This window comes from Mirounga angustirostris, unplaced genomic scaffold (genome assembly GCF_029215605.1).
Source record: "Mirounga angustirostris isolate CCGP_5_RB_7025 unplaced genomic scaffold, mMirAng1.0.hap1 SCAF_8, whole genome shotgun sequence".
Taxonomy (NCBI): Eukaryota; Metazoa; Chordata; class Mammalia; order Carnivora; family Phocidae; genus Mirounga; species Mirounga angustirostris.
Genome location: NW_026991716.1, coordinates 72,389,243 through 72,407,511, shown reverse-complemented (window position 1 = coordinate 72,407,511; position 18,269 = coordinate 72,389,243). Strand labels below are relative to the sequence as shown.

The 18,269-nt window shown below is 41.4% G+C and overlaps 1 protein-coding gene across 6 annotated transcripts in view; it reads left to right on the top strand.

Moving 5' to 3' along the window:
* The first annotated feature begins 2,864 nt into the window (after positions 1-2,864).
* CEP162 (centrosomal protein 162) overlaps positions 2,865-18,269 on the top strand; it is a 108,509-nt gene continuing 93,104 nt past the window's right edge. For 2 of the 6 annotated variants that reach the window (XM_064597823.1, XM_064597821.1), the window contains exons 1-3: positions 2,890-3,357; positions 4,012-4,127; positions 16,999-17,113. In XM_064597823.1, the coding sequence (XP_064453893.1) occupies positions 4,071-4,127; positions 16,999-17,113 (172 nt within the window). In that variant the 5' untranslated portion in view covers positions 2,890-3,357; positions 4,012-4,070. Of the gene's footprint in view, positions 3,358-4,011; positions 4,128-16,998; positions 17,114-18,269 lie in introns of all 6 variants that reach the window. The other 4 variants (XM_054505457.2, XM_045867186.3, XM_064597822.1 and 1 more) reach the window with 3 other exon arrangements.

Genomic DNA, 18,269 nt, shown 5'->3' with positions numbered 1-18,269 from the left:
ACTCTCTGGTTTGGATGTGCCTAGGTAAGATAACCTAGAATAATTTTCACTTCCTGCTCACAAATACAATTAGTATGATGCCATCAATATAATAAACCATCATGATATTCTGTGAAATGTCAAGACAAATTTCCTCCAGATTACATTCTGATAGAGTACAGGAGAGTTAGTTCAGGCAGGGGGGAAAAAGTGCATGTGAACTATTGTCCTACCCAGGTGCATGCCAACTGCTTTCATGCTTTTTCTGAAGAGAATGTAAAAGACCATATTTGCCAGATAAATAATGGCATACCAAGTGCTGTGAACTGTGTTGATCTCTTCCAGTTAAGCAAATATATCGGGCATGACAGCTGAAATTGGGGTTGGTACTTGCTTAAGTTTACCGTAGTCCACTGTCATCCAAGATCTATTTTTTATAGGAGCCAAAAAGATTGAAGAGGGAAATGCAGGGTTTACTACTCCTGCATCCTTTACGTCTTTAAGTGGTGGTGCTAATCCCTGCCATTCCTCCCAGGAAGAGGTATGGTTTTTTATTTGCTCACTTGGATGGGGGTGGGATATTTTCAGGGGCTTCCACTTGATTCTTTGTACCATAATGGCTACACAGATCAGGGAACCAACACAAGAGTTTGAGTTTTTCCAGTTATAAAGTATACTTGGGTATTTTACATATCTCAGTTATTCATTTGGGGAGTGGGGATACAATCACAGAAAAGGCCACAGATCCATTGTACCCTTCTGAAACATACTTGGGCTAGAACCCTAATTTTTATCTGGCCTCCATATGTCCCCACTCTAACTGGAAGACCATTATGGGGTTTAAGTTTCCCTGACACCTGTGTCAGTTCATACCCCTTATCCAGCAATCCTTGAAAAGCTGAGAATCCTTCTTTCAAAGTTTGTGTAAAAAGTGGATCGTGCCCCCTGTCCATTCCAACCCTCTCCAAATACAGAGACAACTACGAATTAGTTAAGAGATCTCAGTTTTAAACCATACTGACTAGTTTTAATATCTAAAAAATTACTAAAAAGTTATGCAGTCTAAAATTTGTCTAAGGTGATAAGGGATAGTGGTATTTAACACAGCACGGTCTAAAAAAGTGATAATTAAAAATAAAATAACTTCATGTTTATACTCCAACAAGTTGAGATGTATCAGAAAACTGGTTATAGTCCAACCTGTTGGGTGATTTTCTCGAACTATCTTCAATGGCTCCAGAGCAGGTGTTTTATTGGGTAGGCACGGTCCAAGGGCACTGGGGAAAAGCTATTGAAAGTATTTGCAAAAGGCTTTTGGAAGGATGATAGAATGGAAGCTGGGTAAGAAAGGAGGTGAAAACAAGTCTTGAATTCTGGTTCACCCTCTATGATTTCGAGCAAGTCACTTAACCTCTCTGCTTCAATTTTCTCATCTATAAAATGAGGACAACAACTTCATAGAGACCTTGTGCATTTTTTTACATGGATTCCTTCGTATTGAATACTGCCTTTCTTCTCTTCATCAACCCTTGCTACCTTCTACTTATCCTTTAGGTGGTTTAGGTTTCAATTTAGACTTCATTTCCTCTAGGAAGCCTTCTCTAACCTCCTAGGAGGGTGAGAAGACCTCTAACATCTTCTAAGCACACCCAATTTCTATCATAGCTGTTGTCATACAGAATTGCAATTGTCTGATCATTTGTCTATCAGTTCCATTAGACCAAAGACTTTATTAGGGCAGGGATTATGATCATTTTGTTCATTTGGCACATATTAGAAACTAAAATATAAGCTAAATTGAATTGACTTGAAGAGTGTAAGGATTAAGAGAAAGAATGCTTGTGAAGCCCTATTAACCTATGTGTTCAATAAATAGTAGCTTTTAAAAAAAAAAAACCCTCCATTATTGAGGGCATGTACTGCATGGAGCACTAGGTGTTATACGAAAACAATGAATCGTGGATCACCACATCAAAAACTAATGATGTATCGTATGGTGACTAACGTAACATAATAAAATAAAAATTTTTTAAAAAACCCTCCATTATTATTCAAATCTTTATCTGAGGGCACAGCTCCTGGCATGTATACACTTGTATCACAATAAACACTTGCTGAATGAAAAGTTTAGGCTAGTGATAATTAAGTCCTTAACCTGTGTCTGCCAGTGGCAATCCTTTCAACTGTTGTTCATTTTACTTTCACTATCGTAAATGCTGTCCTCTGAAACTGAAACGTGTGTGTTTTTGAAGAAGAAAGAACAAAAATAAAATTAAAAATCCAAGAAAATAATTGTAAGATGCCACTAGAGAGTGGGAGTAAGGGAGGTGTAGAGGGAAACCACAGATACGCTCTGAGAGGAGTAACAGGTTGGGGGTGTGAATGTGTATTTTCAATTTTTTGCCCACTAGATGGTGGAACAGAGCCTCTATCTTCATAACAGAATTCTTTCTCACCGATCTGAGTTTCTCTCACAACGCCTACTCAGGGGTTTGCACGTGGAGGAAGCCAATAAAATAATTTTTTCCAAAATTTCCGCTTGGAAAGCGGAGCCAAAACCACAAGGGCGGGGAAAGTTAGGAAGAGAAAAGACAAGACGTGAGGAAATACAAGGACTAAGGAAGCTAAACTACATTTCCCAGGAAGCCACGGGCTGGGCCTACAACACCCAGCATGCCTGTGTTCCGGCTCTCGAGTCCCGCTCGCTCAATCCACTTTTCCAAGGAGCGCAGAGGAAGCTGTGGAGTCTCTCCTGGTGCAGCAGCGACGGCTCTTACCCTCCAAATTATTCTGAGCCGCAGCAATCGTCACCTTCTTGTACAGGAAAAAAGACACTAACCACGGTCCCGTTGCGGGGCGGGGGGGGAAGGGGGGGGCCTCCACAAGCCACGTGACCAGTCCGGGTCAGGTGACTTGGGAGCCAGGCGGCTGGAGTATGTTACCCTGGTAACTGTTGGGCTCCCGCAGACCTTCGGGATAGCGCGGAATTCAGAGGCGGAGGTAGGTGAGGCTTCCCACTCGGTTGACCCTGGCCGAAACTGTCCTCAGACCCGCTCTCAGGGCTTTAGTTTCCCGGGTCACTCCCTGCGCCTGCCACACTCCGTTTAAGTGCGTCTTTGTCCTTCCGCCACTCTGGAACCCGCGCTTCCTGGAGCCCGGACCCCGCCAAGCCGAGCCCTTTTGATGGGATCCGTCTCCGACCAAGATCTTGGGGGCTAAGACCTTAACTGCACACACCCTGAACTGATCAGAAATGCTGAAGAGGCGGGGAGGTGTTACTCTGCAGGTTGGGAAAAATGTTGTCCGGGCGGAGTCTCCACACACACAGCCCCCCTCCACCGCCTCCGGAAAGTGAAGCTGCGGTTTGAGCAGCCTCAAGTAGGTATAGTCCAGAAGCTGGAACAGATCTGAAGTTGTTTGGGTTCATTAGAGGGATGGGGAGAGCTTTGCGTTACAAGTCACTTACGAATAGTTTTGTTGGCTTTCCCTGGCTCCAAAAGAAACATAATTCGTTCTGATTTGTATACTCCATTAACTGTATTTCAGGTATATTTTTAATCTTAGTGAATTGCAGTTTGTCTGTATCCGGAAACAGTATATTTTGCAAACTATTAATATGGACTGATAACCAACCGAATGATAGGGCTGCACAAACTCTGTCCCGTGCTTTGCAAAAAAAGAAATGGCCTTTTGGACTATAATTTTTGAAAGATTCCTTGAAAGGACCTGATTTGTTTCAGGGATATTAAATAACATACACCCCGTAGGTTTAGGAAATATCGTGGAGGCCACCCTTCAACAATTGGATGTTAATAATGAAAATGTAATTCTGGACCCTAAGTACAGTGCAGACTGTGAAAGCTGGTTTTCCAAAGCAGTTTTATTCATGAATTCGGAATCTTTTGTCACGGTTATTGGTCAGTCATTGTGCATATATACTAAATCATAAGAGAAATGCCTGAGGTTTAAGTCTGGATGCTCTTATGACGTGATATGAATTTACTCAAAGCATATTTATTTCTTGTCATTTAGTGTTTCCAATGTTATAAATACTTTGGGATGTTTACTTTGGGAAGTGAAAATTCTTGATTATGGCTCACTATTCCAAAGAAGAGCTGGATGAAGAGTTTGAACAGTTCATGAAAGAGGTATGTTTATCTTTTAAAAGCTACATTGTAAATTTGTGTCACAAGAAATTCATCTTTCAATTCTCTCTTTCCCTTCTAATATGCCATCAGCTTGGCCACCTTGAAAATAAAGCAGCCAGTTATCTTACCAGCAAAATGTGTTTATTTGGGAATGACAGAGGAACTGCGATTCAGAACATGCAGGCTGTGGCAAAAGCATAGGCAAGTCCGGAGACCAAAGGAAGGAACCATTACCTTATAGAGAAAATGAGGAGAAAAGTTGGGAGGGGCTTCTTTGAATGAAAGTCCATGGTAGGAAAGAGAGCTCAGGGTGGTCACAGTTTCTCATTGGCAGAGTTGTGGTATTTTCTTACTGGCTGAGCTAGTTGCTTGGCTTGGAGAAATTCATTCTTCCCCCTGCTGGAAAATGCAAGGTCCCACTTCTTACTGTTGGGTTCTGCAGTGGATGATGAGTTGATAGATAGGGCATGAGAGCTCCCCCTTCTGGCCTCCTCTTTGTATCTTAAATTTAGTTTCCTTTATTTAGTTTGACATTTCTCCCTTTTGATCCAAGTCTTTCCTCAGAAGCATTGCTGACCAAGAGTTGGGTCGTCTGTGTCTCACTGCCAGGAAGGAGCTTTCCTGGATGTCAGATCCCACGTCAGAGAGAAAGTGTATAGCGGTTAGAACCCATTTTGGACCATATTTGAGTAACAGAAACTGAGGAAGGAAAACTCTCAGGCATTTCCCTTCCAAAGTCTGTATCTTGTTGAGGTCGTACGTGTTGGAGATCATCTTGAAATGTTGAGCTAGCATCACCTTATTGGTTCCATGGTTTCTATAAAAGTTTGACAAGCAACAGGTGCAAAACTTAAAAATTATTATACAAAATGTAACTAAAAGCAGCATGACAATTCTAAATTGTATGATGGTTCTAAACCATGACCCTAGGCCTGAAGAAAGCCAACTGAACAACAGATCATTGAGAGTCATGTGAAATTTGTTACAGTCTATGTGCTTGTCCCCTAGTTCTGTGCAATTGAGTTTCTACTTTTCCAGAAGAGTTCATCTATGTGCAGTAGGTGGTGTCTGCTACCGCGCAGATGCCTCCTTGCTCAGCAGGTAAGTAACGCAGAGCTATGTGAGTGTCCAAAACTACTTCAGCCAGTGAGCCGAATAATCATTGTTGGGCTGGTGTTGCTTTAGCTGTAGAACTGACCAGCCCTCCTAAGTTTAGGGAAAAACTTCTGTGTCTATTAGTACTTACTCTGAAGGGAGAAAGGCTCTCTCTATGGAGGCAAACCTGGAGTTGTGTATGTCTCCTGGAAGTTCTCATTTAAGATGGTCATGAAGGTTTAGTGATATAGACCGGTAGGAAGCTGCTAGTTCATTATGAAGCATAAATAGGACAGTGAACACAGCAAGAGCACATTGTCCTTTTATCCTTCAGCCATCAAGGCAATGAACTGCTCAAGCATAGGGGCCATTACCAAAACCTCCACATACAGAAGAGTAGCCAGGAGCTACACATAGGGCTCCCTCATAAGCATTAGCATTTATGGACACATTTGTCAGTATAGAGGCATTGGCATTATTCAGCCAAGACTCAAATACCATGTTACCACTTATTGAAAGTCTTCTAAATATATGAGTATGACAGCCAGCTTACAAATGGTCCAACTTACATTGGCTGTTCCACAGTGTGTTTTACATATGCATTCAAGAGGTCTCATTTCTCCCACCTAGAGTTGGGTTGAATTGAGGCAGGGAACAAGTATGTGTGGATTTAATATTCTAACTTTATAAACAGGCCTGGGCAACAGTTTGGGCATGCAGCGGCAATTGGACTTCCAGCAAAATTACTTGTAGGGTGAACTAAGGGATCCCTGTTGCTCTGGACAGATTGAGGTTTCTGGTGACAAATCCCACAATCAGAGAGGTTCCCCCTTTTGCAGCAGTTGGGAAATGCGGGTAAGAGCATTATCTGTCATGGAAGAGAGACAAAGAATAAGCCTGATCCAGTCATTTTGGGAAAGTGATCTTTATCAGATGCCTGCTTTAATTCCTGGAAACTACTTTCAGGTCACCAGTTGGTGTGCAGGTCTTTAGATGTGACACGTGAATCCAGGAGTGTGTTTCTTGAAATTTGGTGGCACAAGCGTTGGTAAACAGTACCTGGTAGGGCCCCTCCAACAAGAGTGAAGAGAGAACTTTTTGAGGTGTCTTTTGTAGTAGACAAAATCTCTGGGTTGCAAGATGTGATGTTTACGGCCTTTGTCTCCCGGGAGTGTGCTGTGAAGATAGTTCTACTAAAGCATGGTTAATTTCAACAGAAGCAATGAGGCCTTTACAATATCCGAGTAGATCTCCTTTTATCAGCAGTGGATTAGACGAGGCAGGAGCCCTGTGCATCAGGCGCCCTGTGACTGCCTCAAAGCATGTGAGAGTTAATGAGTTACAAAGCGGGTGGTGGATCTCAGATTTAGAAAGACCCAATCGTGTGCTCGCTTCAGCAGCACATATACTAGCAGGACCCAATTGCAGTGCTTTTGGCCAGGTTACTCGAAGAGTCTCCACAAGTTTTGCCAATTGAGTCTTAATGGTGCTGTTAGTGTGACTCGCCCTGAGGATTGAAGGTGGTAAGCACAGTGATGGTGCTGTAGAACCGGCCAAACAGCATAGACCTTATTGATGAACTTGACCATTCCCTGATCACTGGGACGCTCGAGAGGGCTTCCTCAGGTAGGAGTAATCTTTTCTAATAGGATTTTAGCTACAGAAAAGGCCATACCCCATCTGCAAGGAAAAGCTTCAGATCAGTGAGAAAAGAAACCATGACCAAAACATATATCCACAAGACAGGGGGAGTGGAATAAAATCCATTTGCCAAACTTTGAATGATCCCTTGGGCAATTTAAGATGCCAGGGTGTGGTGTGGATGGGTTTCCCAAATTGTATTTTGGACAGGTGGGGCAAGCAAAGTAGGCACTTTTGTGGGCTTCTTAATATTTCTCTACCGGAATTGATTCATTAAAGCTATCATCTTATCGGTAGAGCCATAATTAATGCATGTGCAGTGGTTAGTAATGAGATTTTCGAGACTCTGGCAGGACTGGATTGTTATTTCTCTCAAGCTAGAGTTCTTTTTAATCAAACCAACAATTATTTGATTTCCAATATTGTTTTTCTCTCTCTGGGGCCAATTGTTGGACATCTCTTGTCAGTTTTTCTAGGTTATCATTTGAGGCAACATTCTTTTGGACCATGACAGAGGTTTGGCTATTGGTTCCTTTAAGAGCAGTGTTTTTAATGGAAACATCAACAAGGTAGTTTCCTTTGGCCTCCAGGGAGTCAAGTCTGGAATGCATAGGGGTCTTAATAATAGCCAGGGCAGTTGGCAAAAGTTTGACATCTAATGAATTTTGGACATAAGAACCATTTGTAATTTTATTCCCATTAGAAGTAAGGAAACCTTGCTGTTTCTATAACATCCCAAAGTCATGAGCTGACCAAAGGGCATACCGACTGTCAGTATAGATGTTTGCAGTTTTACCCTTGGCAAAGGTACCAGCCCGAGCACGAGCATATAATTCAGCCTGATGGGTCAAAGTAGCCAAAGGTAGAAGTTCTGCCTGGATGATTTCAAAAGGAATTTGCAGTAGCATAGCCAAGACAGTACCGTTTTTGTCCTTTAAGTAAGACCCATCAGTAAGCTATGACAAATCTGCATTGGTTAGAGTTATCTGTAAATTGTCATGGGCAGTCAGAAGGTGATCTGTCAGCATCAAGCAGTGGTGAGGGGTTTATCAGAGTGGTGAAAGAGAGAATAGCAGGGTCAAGGTTATTACAGTGAGGAAGAGTTATATGAGGAGCAACTAACAGGAGGATTTCAGAGGAGGTAAGATGACTGGCCAACAGGTGTTGAGTGTGACGGGAATTCAGAGGAGCTTCTACTGCATGGGGCACAAGGATGGTTCAAGGGGATCCCATGATTATTTCTTCAGTGGCCTTATCCAAAAGGGCAGTGGCAGGAATGGCTCTGAGGCAAGGGGGCTATCCTCGGGCCACAGGGTACAGTTGTTGGCTATAATATCCTGTGGGTCGATAACAGTTTCCTGATTTTGGGGTGAGTTCTCCAAGGGCGTAGCCTTCCTCTCATATACAAAAAGGGTATTGAGGAGCGGATAATTAGTATGTCCAAAGGAAGGAAGCCTTATTAAGATGTTCTTTAAGGCCCCGAAGGCTATGTCATTCCGATCTTCCGAAATAATAGGGTCCAGTTTGTTGTGTTTAGGTAAAACATACAAGGGTTGGGCGATAAGAGAGAAGTTTGGAGTCCAAGTTTTGACAGTAGTCCCCTACCCTAAGAAAACCTTGTGATTGGCACTTAGTTTTAGGTTTGGGGAAGTTCAGGATACCACAAAGCCTAACTATGTCTAAATGAACCCCTGTTCTGGGGCACCTGGGTGGCTTAGTTGGTTGAGCAACTCTTGATCTTGGCTCAGGTCTGGATCTTGGGGTTGTGGGTACAAGCCCCGCATTGGGCTACATGCTAGGCGTGGAGCATACTTAATAAGTAAATGTATGAATGAGTGAATGAATGAACAAACCAACCCCCATTCCAAGATCAGGTGCCTTAAATATAGAACCTGAGTTTGAGCAAACTGCAGTTTTGTCCTTGGAAACTTTATGTCCCTTTAAGGCTAAAAGTTTTAACAGCTACATGCTGTCCTCCTGTGAAGAGGCTTGGGAAAGGGAGGAGAGAAGCAAGTCATCTACATATTGTAACAAGCAAGGTAGGGCCTCCAGAAAACTTTATATCATCTGAGTCAGCTTTAAAGGTTTGGAAGAAGTAAGACTCTTAGTAAAACCCTGAGGCATTACTTTCAAATATATTGTTTTCTTTCCCAAGTTAAGGCAGAAAGATATTGGCTAGCCTTATCAACTGGAATACTAAGGAATGCACCACAAAGATCAGTAGGATCTTTGGATTCAGTAGGAATAGATGCTAGTAGCATGTTGGGGTTAGGAAGAGCAGTGTGCCAAAGGAAAACGTTATTTATTGCTGGGAAGTCCTGGACGAACTTCCATCCTCAGCCACTGGGTTTTCTTACAGGTGAGATAAGGGTGTTACAAGGACTAGTGCAGGTGATAATGCGCCCCTGACTGAGCCTTATCATCTTCTATTATGGGCTGGATGCCTTGAAGGGCTTCTTTCTTTATAGGGTATTGATTCATTCTGGGGAGATATTTTGAGGGATCTGTTTGAATCTTAGTAGGAGGTGCTTTGTGTATTCTGCCAAAGTCAGTTGAGGATTTTATCCATAAGGAAGATGGTAACTGATCCAATAGGGACAAATGGTTAGTGTCCTTAGAATTCGCTCCAGTGCTGTCGGAGACGAGCAAGTAAAAGATGCTGAAGTATCACTTGGTTGCTATTTTGGTTGCTTCTATCAAATTCTAGGAATTACTTCCCCCTTTTTGAAAAAAGAAATTCCAGCATGATATTTTTTCTAAGAAATCTCAGCCCAATAAGTGAGTTGGGTGAGAGAATTAAGGAAAAAGGGTGACTATCTCTTTTTTTTTTTTTTAAAGATTTTATTTATTTATTTGAGAGAGAGAGAATGAGAGACACAGAGCACGAGAGGGAAGAGGGCAGAGGGAAAAGCAGACCCCCTGCCAAGCAGGGAGCCAGATGCGGGACTCGATCCAGAGACTCCAGGATCATGACCTGAGCCAAAGGCAGTTGCCTAACCAACTGAGCCACCCAGGCGCCCAGGGTGACTATCTCTTGAAGGGCCTAAACAAAAGGGACTAGATTTAGAGATCGGAACCTCACTATTTGCACGGCTTTGCTCCTCTGAAGCAGGGGCTGCTTTGTAGCAGTGCCGTTGCACACCGAGGGCGTAGCTCCGGTGGTGATGAGGACAGACAGAGATTCATTCCCAGTCTGGAGGGTTGTTTGTGTAAACCAATGGAGAGAAAGAATTGGGACAAACCCCTGTAGTTCCTCAGAGCCCAGTCACTGGGGATTAGGAAAACATAGGAAAGATTGCTTAGAGGACCGAACGGCATCTGGAGCACTTAAGTTTGTAACAGTCCTTTTTCCAGTGTCCTGGTTTTTTGCAGTAATGGCAGAGATCAGGAGGGTTTGGGGTTTGTTTAGGGGCCTGCATTTGTTGGAGATGAAACTTAAGGATTTTAGTGGTGTTACTGTTAGTCCACTCATCTAGGGTGTGGGCCAGCTGGTTTGCTAAATTAACTAAATCTGGGGCAGACATAGTTTCTCCCATTTCATCCTGGTCCTTTTAACTTGAAGGGAAAGATCCGGTTTAGCTGGTTAATGAACACAGAATTAAAGGCTACCTGAGTGGATTTGACATCTAAAGGAAGACCAGAGTTTTCCTTAAAAATAATCTGACGTCAGTTGTAATAATCATAAGCAGGTGCATCAGGTTTTTGTGTGTGCAAGCCTGAATGATGTTTGTGTAAGCCTGAATGATGTTCCAATCATCAGGTTTAGGAACAGCTTTTGTCATTGTGCCAAAAGTCAGAGATCTATTTTTCTGAATCTCTTTCAGGACTTTTCTGTCAGACCAGTTTCATCCAGTGTTAGGCCTAACCCTCACCAACAAGCGTGTGAACTAATTAATATAAATCTGAGAAACCTAGTCGATAAGTTTGAGTAACTGTGTTAAATTCCTCAACAAATCTGTGAGGATCCTCAGTAACTTTGGGAACGTTTTTGACTGTAGCCTGTAGTTCAGCTTTAGTCCAGGGAACATAAGAAGGTAGGAGTTTAGCAGTTGGGTCCTTAGAGGGCTTAATAAAGGGACGGGTTCTGATAGGTTCAGAGGAAGAGAGCGCGGGGAGGGGTTCGGAGAAGAAGGGACAGTCAGAGAGATTAGACTGAGGAAGCGAAAGGGTAGAGAGGGGCTGGGGACGGCGCTGCAGGGAAGTAGGGAGATGGCAGCGGAGGAACGGCCCGATTGTGCGGGCTGCTGCGTGTCCCGAGACCAAGGATACCAGAAGGGAGCGAGGACTCGGAAGCCCTTCTGCCTTCTCGCAGTGGTTTAGTAAGTAGCCTCAGTTAATTTAGAAATGGTATTTTGCAGAGAGGCAGTTTTGGAGTCCTGAATTTGTTGGGAAGCCTCCAGGTACCAATTAAAACGGGGATTCCATTCAGTTTGTTTAATTTTAGAGGTATGGTCTTCTAATTTGGTTTTGAGAAAAGTAAGTTTGAGGAGATCAAAAGTTCCCCCATGGTGGTCATTGAAATTCTAAATTTAGCTAGGTTGGTCTGTTTCATTAGCAATGTGAGTGAGGAGGGATCGGAGTTTTTAAACAGCCGTCAGGGTCCCAGGAGTTTGAGGATTAGGATCCCGTTAGTCAATACTAGAAGTTCAGAAAAACACGTGAGTACTCACCAGAAGGGACAAAGCCTTCACAAAAATAGAAAGAATAAAGCTTGGAAACAGATCCTGAATAAAGCCAGAAAGAGAGCTCAGAACGCAAAGAGAGCAGAGCTTGGATCCAGGAGAGACTTACCTTCAAACTCCAGGCTCAGGGAGAAAGCAGTGAACTCATTGGGCTCAGTGGGTGCAGGCACCTGTTTGCTCACCAGCCTCAGAGTTGTTGGAGTCTTCTCTGGATCCCACTTCTCATCACCAAGTAATGTCGACCTCAAGGATGAAACAGCCAGTTATTTTACCATTTATTTGGGAATGGCAAAAGAGTTGCAGTTCAGGACATGCAAACTATGGCAAAACCCTAGGCAAGACCTGAGATCAAAGGAGAGGAACATTATTTTATAGAGAAAAGGAGGAAGTTGGGAGGGGCTTCTTTGAATGAAAGTCTATTAGAGGAAAGCAAGAGTTCAGGATGGTGATGGTTTCTCATTGGCAGAGCTATTGCTGGGCATGAAGAGAAGCCTTTCTTCCTCCTGCTGGGGTAGTAACATTAACATCTTCCTGTTGGAAAATGCAAGATACACTTCTTTGTTGGAGTCTGCAGTTGATGACAAATTGATAGGGTGTGAGAGCTCCCCCTTCCGACCTCCCAATTGTATTTTAAGTAATGGGGTTTCCCCTGTATTCATTTTCACAAGTCCATCACCAAGCTCTGTCAACTCTTCCTCCAGAATATATCTGTCCTCTTCCTAGGTCTCTTCCTGTTCACTGCTGCCATCCTAGTCCAGGGCACCATCTTCTCTCCTGGGCTACTATAACAGTTCCCATATACGGTCCCCCCATTCCTTTACCAAACTGCAGCCAGTGTGATCTGTAACATGAATCAGATTGTTCCTCTTCTTTGTAAAACACTCTGTTAGCTTCCCATCCCCAACGGAATAAACTCCAAACTTCTTCCCATGGTTTACAAAGCCCTAGATGATTTTGCTCATGTCTTCCTCACTCACTTTATACCTCTTTTCCTCCTTATCTACTTATGCTCTAGTGGCCTTTTTTCTCCCTCAGACATGCCAAGCTCATTTCACATAAGGAGCTGTGCACGAGCTGTTCCTTCTGCCAATAATTCTGTTCCCCTTTTCTTCACCTGATTGTTAACGATCTCATCTTAAATTTATCACTACCACAGAAATTAACATTTTTTCTGTTAATGTAGTAAAAAAGTAACAGCAAGTGACTTCTTTGTGTACCATATATTTAATTCTCTGTGTAGCACTTGGCACTATTCATTATTTTCCTTGTGTCGGTCTGTTTCCTGCCTCCCGTTGTAAGAATGTGTGATTCGTGATGTGACAGCTATATGTTCACTGCTATACCTGTTGTACCTAATAGATGCTTAGTAAATACTGGCTGAATGAATAAATTAGAGGGTCGCACTATATCCGATGTATTTAATATAAATAGGCCATGTAGAGCATTCAGGAGTCACATTTTAAGCAATTATACTAACATTCTTGTTCATAAAGGGAGTTTAGATGTAGGGTGTAGTAGAAAACCTCAGTTTCATTAACAGGAAAAAGTAATGCTTACTTTGTAGGTTTGTAAGGATTTAAAAAAGCATCTAGGGGCACCTGGGTGGCTCAGTCGTTAAGCGTCTGCCTTTGGCTCGGGTCATGGTCCGAGGGTCCTGGGATTGAGCCCCGCATCGGGCTCCCTGCTCTGCAGGAAGCCTGCTTCTCCCTCTCCCACTCCCCCTGCTTGTGTTCCCTCTCTTGCTGTGTCTCTGTCTGTCAAATAAATAAAATCTTAAAAAATAAATAAATAAAAATAAAAAAGCATCTAATGATTATCTGAATGTAATAGACACTCAGGATAAGAATCTCACTTCCCATTTGAAAACTGATTTTTTAAATTTCAAATATGGGTACATTTTGAAAATTAAACTTTATAGGAATTGTTTTCACTGTAAAAGATGAAAAGCGGTACAGGCCAATTTTTTTTCCTTTTGCCCCTCATTTAGCTCCCTTTCAACACCCTCCCTCCCTCCCACTCTTTCTCTCATATTCAGGCTCAACTGGTAAAAGCTTTTTTCTCATGCTAGAGATTTGGATAAGGCAGCATCTCGTTTTTTTAAATAATGAAAACCATGATTTTAGAGTCATGCTAACTTCTTTAATCATTTTGCTAAGTTACTGTTCAAATAGTTTGTTCAGTGATATGGCTTACCTATCTCTGTTTGTAAGGAGATTGGTGCAAACCAGCTTTTTTTTTTTTTTTTTCTTCTAAAGCTTTATTGAGTTATCATATACCATACAATTCACCCATTTAAAGTTTATAATTCAGGGGTGCCTGGGTGGCTCAGTCGGTTAAGCGTCTGACTTTTGATCTCAGTTCAGGTCTTGAGCTCATGTTGGCGGTGAGGGGGAAGGCTCAGCGTGGAGCCTACTTAAAAAAAAAAAGTGAAGTGTACAATTCAGTGTTTTTTAGTTTGTTCACAGCAATGCAACCAATACCACAATCACTTTTAGAACACTTTTATCATCCTTAAAAGAAACCCTGTACCCATTAGCAATTACCCCCTTCCCAGCCTTTGGCACCACTAATCCAGACTTTCTGTCTCTGAATATATGCTTGTTATAGACATTTCATAGACATGGAATCATACAATATGTGGTCTTTTGTGACTGGTTTCTTCCATTCAACATAGGTTGAAACAAGGTTCATCCATTTGGTAGCATCTATCAGTACTTCATTGCTTTTTATAGCTGAATAACATTCCATTGTATGGGTTTACCACATTTTGTTTGTTTATCCACACATCAGTTGATGAACATTTGAGTTCTTTCCACTTTTTGGCGTTTATAAATAAGCTGCAATGGAAAGTCATGTACAGGTTTTTGTGTGGATGTATGTTTTATTTCTGTTGTGTGTATACCTAGTAGTGGAAGTCGTGGGTCATATGGTAACTCGATGTTTAACCTTTTGAGGAATGGCCAGACTGTTTCTAAAGTAGCTGTGCCATTTTACATTCCCACCAGCTGTGTATTAGTATATAAGGATTCCAGTTTCTCCATATGCTCACCAGAGTACGGTTATTCTCTGGGGACCAGCTTTTGTGTTTTGTTTTTAATGATAGGAATCTGGAAAGCAGTGTGGAAGATTATCAAAAGTGAGACTACCTACTATGTATTAGATGATAGGGTGAGCACTCTGCATTTCATTTTCTGATCTTTGTCATAAGCTTGCAAGGTCAGTGGTACTATGACTATTTTTTAACAGATGAACAAGCTGAAAAGAGAGGATAATTTTCCCTAAGCAACAACTAGTATATTTTGAAGTTAAAATTTGAACTCAGATCTGTCTGGCCCCCGAAACCTATATTCCTTCCACACTCTTATCTGGCCATGGGGCTTACGAGGAACAGACTGAGTCTAAGGCAGATTGTCAGAATTTGGTGAACAGTGAGATATAGGGAGGAGAGAAATGGAACATTTCAAGGTGATGATCAAGTTTAGAGACTGAGTGGAAAGTGATGGAACTACAGTTCAGACAAAGAATACTTTTCCTTCCCTCTTCCCCTCTTCCTGCCTAATTGTCAGGAAAGACAATGATTTCTTTTTGAACATTTTAAAATTGACATTATTTTAAGTCATTGAGATAGAGTTGTTTGGTTGGCAGGTGGAAATTTGTGCATTGTCATCTTGGAAGTTTAAAAGGGCATCCTGGTGACATTGTCCCAGTTCGGGGACTACATAGTATAGTGGAAAGTGGACAGGTGTTCTCAGACCTCGGTTTGAATCCCAGGTCTGTAACACTTACTAACAGTAGCAAGTGGGGCAAGTTGCTTAACCTCCCTGAGCTTGTTTCCCCATCAATAAATCTTGATTGAATTGCTTAAAGATTGAGATAACCTGGTTATATATCCTGACATATAGCAGGCATGGAATAAATGTTGGTTTCTTCTCCAGGAGAAGTGTGTAGAGTGAAGATAAAAAGGACAAGCACAGAGTCCTGGGGAAGTCTAGTGTAAAGAAATGGGCAAAAGAACCAAGACTTATTAAAATAGACGGGTGGGAAAGGTCACAGAACTGAAGTATAATTTGGAGGAAGTGATGCTGTGAAATCAAACATACAGAGTTTCAGGAAGAGTCAGTCACTGGTATCAAATTCCATGATGTGATCAGGCAGTGGTCCTTTATTTGTGGCTTTTAGGAGACTTTTGCAACCTGGAGGAGAGCTGTTTGGGATGGGAACCAGATTTTAAAGGGTTGAGCAATAAACTCAAGAAAATGGTGTGTAAAAGAAAAGTAATAGGTAGAATAAAGGGGAGGTAGGAATAAGGATCTTGTTTGTTTTGTTTTGCTTTGATTTTTTTTTAAAGATTTTATTTATTTATTTGACAGAGGCACAGCGGGAGAGGGAACACAAGCAGGGGGAGTGGGAGAGGGAGAAGCAGACTTCCCGCTGAGCAGGGAGCCGTTGTCGGGCTCCATCCCAGGACCCTGGGATCATGACCTGAGCCAAAGGCAGACACTCAACAACTGAGCCACCCAGGCGCTCCCTGCTTTGCTTTTTTTTAAAAAAGGTGGTATAGAACTGAATGTTCATTCTTCCATTTCACAGTTGTGCTTTGGCCTGAGGTTACAGAGATGGGCTGGTTTAAACCTGAGGGAAGGAGGGAGGGGAGAGAGAGGAGGAAGTGCAGATATGGAGATGACATGGGATGACCAAGGAAGTAAGAACCTAGAAAGGTGGGAAGTGATTGACCCCTCTTCAAGTTCTCCTTGGTGTGGAGGAAAGAATTTCTTTTCTGAGAGAGGAAAGCAGTGTCTTTACGGGTGAGTGTAATGGTGGAGTAAGGGAAAGGAGGGTGGTTTTTGACTGAAGGTCTTTATTTTCTCAGTGAAGAGAGAGACCAAGTTACTGACTGAGAGTGGTGGCGATGGGTCAATTAGGATTAGACTAGGGGATTTAGGATTGTACTGAAATTTGGACCTGAAGAGTAGAAAAGGACAAATAAAAGTTTATTGATCATTGTGACAAAATACTAATTTTTCTGGTAAACACCTGAAATTCAGTTCATCTTAGAATTTTGTGCTCTTTGAGAGTGATGCTGGGTAACTTTTGCTCAATCATTATTTATTCTTAGATCCTAGAGATTGTCTAGAAGAGGATAGCATAATTCTTTTTTTCCCCTTCTTGATCAAGTTTCTTGATAAGTTTTCTTTATTTCTTTGTTGTTATCGTTGATGTTTTCTCCCTGGTTAGTTTACTTATTTAACTCTAGATATGAAATTGATGTTCAGAGATGTATGCTTGATTTTTAAGTTATTTTAGCCATGTATGTTTAAAAGTACAAATTTACATATTGCTGAGAATATTTTTTATGTACATGATAGCTGAACTGTGAAAAAAATAAAAGAAACATTTTTAGTGATGAATGTGGGATTCTCGAGTTTTAATTCAGTAGCTTGTATCTGATTTAGCTTTCAGATGATTCTTTTGAGAATTCAAATAAAACACCTAGACAACCTAAAAGAGAAGTGAAAAAGAAAGATGCAGTGCCATGGTGGATAACTGAAGATGATTTTGAAGATGGTGGTAAATACTGCTGATTTTTTTATTCCAAATTATTTGACCACAAGGTGTCAGTCAAGACTTTTAATTTTGGGGTTTTGTTGTTGGACTATACCTATATAAAGAAAATAATACTAGTAGTGTGACTTTTTGAAGCTTGACTTTTCATATTCACTTTATTATATATTTATTATGTAATTGAGAATCTATGATGTTTCTGCATTATCAGGTTATATTACATTGGGATAATTTTATATTTACTCAAGTTAAGATGATGAATAATACATGTATATTTCTACATTGTCATGTATAATGGTAAATTGATTTAAGGTGATTTAATAAATATTTGGACAATGTATTAATGCCATTACATTGGGAACATTTTAACAAATCTTTAGATTTTTGGTATCACAGTCTGTTAATAACAGTAGTAAAAAAAGTAATTTATTGCCTTAATGGTAAAGAACTCATTAATGATCCTGCCTGACATATGTGTATACCTTTCCCCAAACTGTTCTTAGTCACCTCTTCACAAATGGAAAAGTACTCTCTGGAGTATTTGCTTTGGTATACCTGCTGTATATGATACTGCCGTATCCATAAGGAACCCCAGACTACTTCTCTTAACCTATGTTTGTACTATTTATGGATCATTAAGCAGCATTTTATAAACTTAGAGGATTTTTCTATCCTAGGGGAGAAATTTGCCCCATAGCTTTTGTTTTTCCCCATGAAATTAAGCCCAGATTCCTTAATGTGCCCACTAAGGCTCTGCATCATCTGAAGAGGACCCTCCTTTCTAGTTTCCTGTGCCCCAGCCATACTCAGTTATTCCCTGTCTCCTGGAAACATCATTGACTCTGTGCCTCTGTGCATTAGCTCATGCTTTCTCACCACTAGAATGCCTTTTCTCATCTTTCTTTCCTAACTCTTCCAGCTCCCTTTCCAGCATAATTATTTTCTTCTTTGTTTTGATTTCAGAACACCACAGTAGCACTTACACATTGTGCTGATAGTCATTACCTGTAGGGCTATGCCTGAGGTTGGGAGCTTTGTGAGAGCAGGAAACACTTCTTTTTGTTTGTATCCCCTGACCCCAACAGTAAATAAATAATAAATGTATTTAATAAATGAATGTTAGAGTAAATTTGATAGTCATTTCTCTGTTCTTAAAACTAAA